Source organism: Otolemur garnettii, unplaced genomic scaffold (assembly GCF_000181295.1).
Source record: "Otolemur garnettii isolate 467f Iridium unplaced genomic scaffold, OtoGar3 scaffold00001, whole genome shotgun sequence".
NCBI classification, from domain to species: Eukaryota; Metazoa; Chordata; class Mammalia; order Primates; family Galagidae; genus Otolemur; species Otolemur garnettii.
In genome coordinates this window covers 41,369,521-41,377,584 of record NW_003852396.1, presented here as the reverse complement: position 1 = coordinate 41,377,584, position 8,064 = coordinate 41,369,521, and the positions used below count along the sequence as shown (strand labels likewise).

Here is an 8,064-nt window from a genome sequence, read left to right as displayed (position 1 = left end):
AACGCCCGGCTATTTTTTGGTTGCAGCCGTCATTGTTGTTTGGCGGGTCCGGGCTGGGGATTCGAACCCGCCACCTTAGGTGTACGTGGCTGACGCCTTAGCCGGTTGAGCTATAGGCGCCGAGCCAAAATCGGGACTTTTTAAAAACGCCGTGGGACACAGGACAAATTGTTCGAAATCAGGACTGTCCCGCCAAAAGCGGGACATCTGGTCACCTTACTAGAGACAGAATGGGGACGAGGCCCCTCAGAGTGCTCACACAGCAGGGGCGGGGCGGTGTGAAGGAGAGAAAACTTGCAGGAGGGGTGTGGATGAGGGAGAATGGAAGTAGGGGAGTTCTAAACACCAAACTCCCTGAGGTGAAGCTCTGGCTGGCCCAGCCCCCTCTCCCTTTCTCTCTCGAAACAGTCCTGGATATCCTGCCCCCTGCCAGGTCTCAGAGCAGGGCCACAGCTTTCCTTGAAGCTGGGCTTTCTTTTCTCAAGTCCTGTGGCCTTTTGATTCTGGCCTGGTCCGTTCTGTGGCCTTTTGATTCTTCTCCTTCCTTTCTCCACGTGGAGACACACTGTGCCTGCTCTGCCCGCAGGTCCCCCGTCCCGTCCCCCGTCCCAGGCCTGTTCCCAGGGTTGAGCCTGTGCGGGAGCATGCAGTCTCCCCATGGCAGTGCAGGCCCAGCTGGGCTTTCCAGCCTGGGTATTCTGCCTAGGCAGCAAGCAGGCTTTAAGCCCAGCCACATCCTGCTGGCTAGAATTAACCATTTAACTTTGTAGAATGGGACCTATGAGAAATGACTAAAGCTCCCGAGACATCTTCAGTCACGGCTGTTTACGTACATTTTTACCACAATGGGAGCAGAACAATAGGATGCCTAGTAATGATTTCTTTTTTTCTAGATCCTAAATGTGATTCTGGGAAGTGATTTCATATGGTAATTCTGAGCAGCAAAAGTGGGACTGTTTCCTTTCTTTTTAGTTTATATTTGATGTGTCCTTAATTTATATTTATTTTCAAGGAGCACTTGCAGGGATCTGCGTATGGAACTGCTATAAAACCATAGTCACGGGGTGAGCGTTCTGCCATGTGCTGCTGCTGATAGGGCAGGGGTCCTCAAACTTTTTAAACAGGGGGCCAGTTCACTGTCCCTCAGACCGTCGGAGGGCAGGACTGCGGGCCCCAGGATGAGTCAGCTGCTAAGCAGGACAGGCAGCAGTGGCAAAAACACTTGGCGGGCCAGATAAATGTCCTCGGTGGGCCGCATGTGGCCCACAGGCCGTAGTTTGAAGATGCCTGTAATAAGGCTTTATTGTGACAGACTTGAGGACACCTGCCATTGGACCAGCCTATTATTAAATTATTGTCAGAAATTCCAATACCAATTTGTCCTAGCCAGAATAATTTGAGGGCAGATTGTCCTCCTAAATCTAATGAGTTTACAGCTGAAAATCCAATTCATTTGGAGGCGTGGGCATGCATTTTATACCTAACTCATCTAGGCAGGCCCTCCACAGAGGTGTGCTTTTGAGATTTCTTTCTTTCTTTTTTTTTTTTTTTGGTGCCGTGACTCAGATTGCTTTTGAGAGTTCCATAGTGCAGGGCATGGCCCACTGTGTCGAAGCACCCAGGGATATGCTCACACACGATGCAGATACTTGGCCTCACTTCAGATCCCAGGAATCTGAATTTCTGAAGATGAGAACCTGGGAATTGGCTTTTTACCCAAGATTTTTAAAAAATCACCAAACCAGGCTGGGTGTGGTGGCTTATGCCTGTAATCTTAGCACTCTAGGAGGCTGAGACAGGTACATCCCTTGAACTTAGGAGTCTGAGACCAGCCTGAGCAAGAGGGAGACCCTCTCCCTACTAAAAATAGAAAAACTAGCTGGGCATCATGGCAGGTGCCTATAGTCTTAGCTATTTAGGAGGCTGAGGCTAGAGGATTGCTTAAGCCCAAGAATTTGAGGTTGCTGTGAGCTATGATGCCGCAGCACTCTACTCAGGGTGAGGGAGTGAGACTCCATCTCAAAAAAATAAAAAAGAAAAAATCACCAGGTGTTTTAGGGAAATGTTTTTTATAGCCTCAATGATGCAGGGTGTATGCTATGTTTCATAACGCCACCTTGGGCACACTCTGTGAACTTTCAGGATATGACTTGTTCCTTAACACACTAAGGCAGTCCTGGAAGTCTTCTTTCAAAGTGTGGGAAATGTACCTAACCTAAAAATTATCATCTGAAACATTTCTGAGTTCAGTAGTGTTCGGTATATTCCCATTACCATGCAGCCATCACCACCATCCATCTCCAGGGCTTTTTCCTTCTCCCAAACCGAAACTCTCTACTCATTAAACCATTTCCTCCTTTCTTCCTTCCCCTGGTCCCTGGCAATCACCATTCTACTTTCTGCCTTTATGAAGATGACTCTAGGGGCCTCAGGTACCGTGTTTCCCCGAAAATAAGACCTACCCCCCAAAATAAGCCTTAGCAGGATTTCTATGCATTTGTTAAATATAAGCCCTACCCTGGTAATAAGACCTAGTGATGGGTGTGGCTATGCAGCAGATATACTGATACACTGAGTGGTGAGGAAGACTGGAATACCTTTTATCTGCCACAGCTCCTTTCTCCGAGCCACTCACACTTGCACAGGTGCGTGTGTGGTAACCACGGTTGCAGGCATCCTATTGCGCACATGCAAATGGCTAGGGGAAAGGAGTTCACGCATCACTAGCGCCAGCCCCACCAACAAGGTTGGCTCCCCCGGTCAGGTTCCAGAAGATGACTTAACTATATTTGAAAAATGTAGATTGTTGTATTATACTTAATAAAACTAAGACATCCCCTGAAAATAAGCCCTAGTGTGTCTTCTTGAGAAACAATAAATATAAGACAGTGTCTTATTTTCGGGCAGACACAGTAAGTAGCATCATATGGTGCCACTTCCTATGATGGGCTTGTGGCCCTTAGTATAGTGTCCTCAAGGTTGATCTATATTGTAGCCCCGTGTCAAAAGCTGCTTTCGTTTCGAGGCTGAATAACACTTCACAGAATGAATACACTATATTCTACATTCTGTTGATCCATTCAGTTTGTTCATTGCATTTTGACTAATGTACATCATGCTTCTATGAGCATGACTGTGCTAACCAGGAGTCCTTTTAAAGCAATTTATCCTGGTCTTGTCCAGCCTTCTCTTGGCTCACCTTGGAGGCATTTATCTGGGTGAGAATTGTGGCTAATGAAGCTGTGTAACACCCACACACCCTGCATTATCTGGTATGGTGAGGGGGCTCCATAACCAGTGACACAAAGTTTATAGGCATTAAGACCTGGGTCAGAGCTTTAACCTCACAGCACGATCTGCCTATCAATGACTGAAGCAATGAGTGATGAAGACCAAGTCAGTACAAAATTGTCTGAGCCCAGCTGAGCATGCATGTAATCCCAGCATGGAGGTGGGAGGATCACTTGAGGCCAGAAGTTCAAGCCCAGCATGGGCAAGAGTGAAACCCTGTCTTTACAAAAAATAGAAAAATTAGCTGGGCATGGTGGCATGTGCCTGTAGTCTCACTTACTTAGGAAGATGACTGAGGAATTCAAGACCAGGCTGAGCATGTAAAGAGACAGTCTGTACAAAAAGCTGAAAAAATGAGCCGGCCATGGTGGCACGTGCTTGTGGTCCTAGCTACTCTGGAGGCTGAGGCAGGAGGATGGCTTGATCCCAGGAGTTTAAAGTTGCAGTGAGCTATGATGACACTACTGCACTTTAGCTGGGGCAAAAGAGCAAGATCCTGTCTCCAAAAATAATTGTTTGAAAGTCATGCATTCTGTTCACTTCTCTACTTGCTGTTTTATCCTAGAGTTAAACTGGACTGTCAGAATGAGTGGCTTTGGCCACACTGCCTTAGTTGGCAGGAGAACTTCTTTCAGTGAGGTATGTTTTGTTGTCCTGCCCTTACCAGTCAGATTATACAAGAAACCACCTTGAGAAAACTATGGCTACATTTTCTGAGGAGCTGTTTATGACACAATCTAATACATTTCTCATATCATGTAATTGAGATGAGCTGGAAACCTTCTGTAGAGTTAAGCATTAGTACCTGCTCTGAGACCTTGCTGTAAACCCATATATTTTTTCCTTAGATTAATAACAATAATTGTCTGTGTTTCCTTTTTTAACATTAGCTGCAGAAAATCCAGAATTAATCTTATAATTCAATAAGAGCAACAGTGTAGGACTATGGTCTGCCTCTCTGGGGTCTAGACTTCCTTAAACAGGTTTTGTTAACCTGATTCTGAGGCTTGATTGTTCAGACATATGGACACGCAATTTTGATCTGCCTTTCTTATAAGTTGCCTGAAATCCCCTGGTGACTGGGGAGAGAGGAGAAATGGAGGAAAGGGATGAAAGCCAGGCAGGTTTCGTCTCTATAAATTAGGGGGCTGCAGCCTGGCGAGATGGAAAGAGGCATCAAGGCCAAGCCGTAACCACGGTCGGGGCCAGACTCAGCTAGGCATAGGCCCGTACTCTGCCCATTGCCAGTACCAAGCCTTTCTGGATAGCCACACAAATGGTATTTAGCAGTTTGTCCTTAAAAAAAAAAATTCAATAAAAAGGCTGACTCAGGAGGATAAATTCAGAGTTTCCAGGATTTAAAAACATCTATGAGTTCTTTCCAGCTCCCACCCTAGTCCAGGGGGCAATTCTGCTCTTGGCCAGCAGAGGGCGGCTCAGGACAAGCTGAGCCCCAGCTCTCCCAGCCTGCAGAGGCTCTGGACTGGCAGTGGCACAGTTCAGCCTCTTTCTTCCCAGGCTCTCCCAGAAATTGCCCAGAAGTTAGAAAATTTGGTCTCTAGTTGCTAAAGACAACTATTTCAAACTAGGCCAGAGCTAAGGGAGTGGAGTCACCCAGCACTGGCCATGCCACTGACTGACTGTGAGGCTCCAGGACAGCAGTCAGAGTGCTCCCCTGCAGAACAGGCTTCACACTTGCCTCACAGGGTCGTCCTGGGGAGGACACAGGCCCGTATGGGACAAGTCCCATTACAGGTACTCAGTGAAAGTGCATTGCTTACTGTGTGGGTAAAGTTTGGGTGCAGCCCACCAGCCCTCCGCTCCAGTAATCCTGCCCTGTGGGGCACCTGCCCAGGGTCCAGGAAGGCAATACCACTCAGGGCCAAATGTATGCAACAGCATCCGGGGCCCCTGCTTTCCCTCAGGGGCTGTGGAACACTGGAGGGCCCCTAAGTCCACACCCACACTGGAGGCAAGCGAGCCCTGGGGCCCTTATCTTTACTGGTCTGTGACACAAGAGAGCAGCCAGGCCCCGTGATGTCTTCCCACATGGGGTCCTGAAGCTTCCCATAGAGAAAGGTGCCAGACCTGGGCCCAGTCTCCTCACCTGCACCTGCGTCACACTCCCCAAGATCCCAGTCCCACTACGTCTAAACCCAGGGCAAGTCTCACTGTCCCTCGGTCCTCCACACAGAAAAAATCTGGCTCTGAGGTCTCAGCTCCCTGCTCCACCATCCCAGAATCAAGCATGCTGGGCTCTCTGCTCACCATGCACACCTGTGGGCTCCTCAGGACACTGTGGAGAGGCTGCCCGGGTCAGGGTCTCCCTCAGAGAGATGTGCCGGGTGAGGGGCTGTGGCAGAGGTGGGGATTCTGGCTGCTGGGGCCACTCCTCACAGGGCTCTGCACCGGTGTCCTCGCTGCTGCCATAGTCGGACTCTGCATCAGAGCTGGAGGAGAAAGGAGGGAGAGGGTGAGTCTGGAGCCTGGAACCCACCCCCAACACATGCCCTCACTGTGCCCACCCACCCTGGGGCCTGGGCAAGCCCAGGGGTTTGGTCTTCTGCATCCAGTGTCCAGCCTTGGACTTTGTTCTGGGCCTCCAACATTCCTACATTGACCTTCTAACCCCCAGGACCTCAGAAGGGGATATAGAGATAGGTCTTTACAGAGGTAATTAAGTTAGTGTAGGCCCTAATCCTACATGACTGTGTCCTTAGATGGAAAGGATATTTAGACAGAACAGACATATGCAGAAGGGAAACGCCAGGTAAACAGCAAGACGCCATTTACCAGCCAAGGAGTGAGGCTTGGGACGGGTCCTCCTTCAAATCCCTCGGTAGGAACCAACCCTGCCTGTACCGTGATCTCGGGCCTCCAGAACTGTGACATGACAAATTTCTGTTACTGAAACCACCAGGCTGGGGACCACCCAGGCTGTGACTTAGTTGTGGCAGTCTGGGACAGAACAGCCCAGGCTGGGATCAGAGCTGGAGGAGGGAGCCCAGCAGTCATAGGGCGGCTGTTACGAGGCAGGTGGGTCTTCTTGCCTCACTGAGCCCAAGGATGCTGTCTGAGGTCTTTGGGGTCAGAAAGCTCAGCTTTAGGGACTGGTCCTAAAACCCCAGGCATTTGAATACTGCTGTCCTGCCCCTGGAATGGATGGTGGTATTTAATGTGGGCCTTAAATAACGGATGGGCACTCAGAGAAGTGGAGGCCAGGGCCCCAGACAGGAGGATAACACAGGCACAGTCCCGGGAAAGCACAAAAGCTGTTGGGTGGGGACAGCTTAGTGAAAACAGTGAGATATACGTGGTATATTCCCTCTCTCTGTGTGTGTGTGAATCCAGTGTGGCTCTTTCCACTGGGTCCCTGAACTTTGTCTACTTGTCCCCTTTGCTAGACTCTGTCATCAGAGCGCCAAGCCTGGCCAGTCACAGCACCCAGCCCTGTCCACTGATCAGTCCCAGAGGTGGGTCTGTGACATAGGTAGTAGTAGCAAATTGGGGCCTGCCTTGAGATCTTAACCTATGGATGTGAATTTGTGGACATGGGCTGAAACCCTCGGCAGCCAAGAGTCTCACCTGTGGGATGGCCTCTCTGTGGATTGCTGCCAAACTAGAGCAGAGAGACAGCCAGGGAGAGAGGCTGTTTGAGGCTCTGGCTCAAATCCTGCCCGAAAGGGGGACGGCCCTTGACTCTGCAGTCAGCTAAGCCCATGTATCTGCCCTTGTTACTGATGCTATTTGAGCTGGGTTTCAGCCTCTTGTAATGAAGACGTCCTGCCTGCCCGAGGCCTAGAAGGCAGTGAAGACTTGATCTGGGGTAGGTAGGCCCCCTTCCCTTCCCTGGCCACCCATCTTAGTGGCTGCCCTCCAAGACTGTGGCTCCCACATGGAGTCACCTGTGAGTCTTGCTAAAATATCTGTTTCCAGGCCCCTCTCCACAATCTGCATACACTCAAGGATTGGTGAGCCGGGCGTCCACAGATGTGGTCTCCATCTCTCCCTCTTCCTCTCCCCATACCTCTCCCAGTCAAGTTTCTGCCCCCTCAATCCATGTTTGTCCAAGTTAATGCCAATCCTTCTGGCGTAAAGTCCAAAGGTCATTTCTCTAGTCGCACCCAACTGGCCCCTCCAGCAGCCTCTGACCCAGTGAACCTCACCCTCCTTCCCCAGACTCGCTCTTCCCAGCTTCAATGCCACCTCCTCAGGGGTAGTTTTTTTGTAAAAATGGCTGCACTCATTCCCCTTTGCGATGGGACTTTGCAGCTCTTCCCATGAAGGGTAGTGTCTATTTTCTCTTCCCTTAAGTGTAGGCTGACCTTGGGATTTGCCATGGTCAGTCAGATGGAGCAGGAATAGCGTGTGCCTTGCCAAGCCTGGGCCTCAAGAGACCTTGTGGAGCTCCTCTTTCTCTCTGACCAAAGAGCCACGGCCCAGCAGCTCCCTGTCACCTCAGCTGACAGCTAGCCATGCTCCTGAGCAGAGAGCCCTGCTGGCTCCAACACACAAATGGGCCCACCAGGACCAGAGCCGCCCAGCCGAACCTGGCTTAAGCTGCTGGCTCACACAGTCCCACGTGTAATCAGGGTGGGTGGTTTAAATCACTCATTTCTGGGCTGATCTGTTACTCAGCAGGATTGTGGGAATTTATAACTGCTAAGAGGCCTTTCTGGCCACCAGTCTATGGCAGCTGACCTGCCACTTTCTAGCACAAGCCCCTATTTTCTTTCTCTACCTGGCCCATGTGTGATGCTTTTCTTTTTTTTT

The 8,064-nt window shown here is 50.1% G+C and overlaps 1 protein-coding gene across 6 annotated transcripts in view; it reads right to left on the bottom strand.

The window, feature by feature from the left end:
• The window catches only part of LOC100954750 (F-actin-monooxygenase MICAL2), a 226,707-nt gene that overhangs the window by 53,158 nt on the left and 165,485 nt on the right, over nt 1–8,064 (bottom strand). For all 6 annotated transcript variants that reach the window (XM_023516167.1, XM_023516250.1, XM_023516270.1 and 3 more), the window contains one exon: nt 5,560–5,741. In XM_023516167.1, coding sequence (XP_023371935.1) covers nt 5,560–5,741 — 182 coding nt within the window. The remainder of the gene's footprint in view (nt 1–5,559; nt 5,742–8,064) is intronic.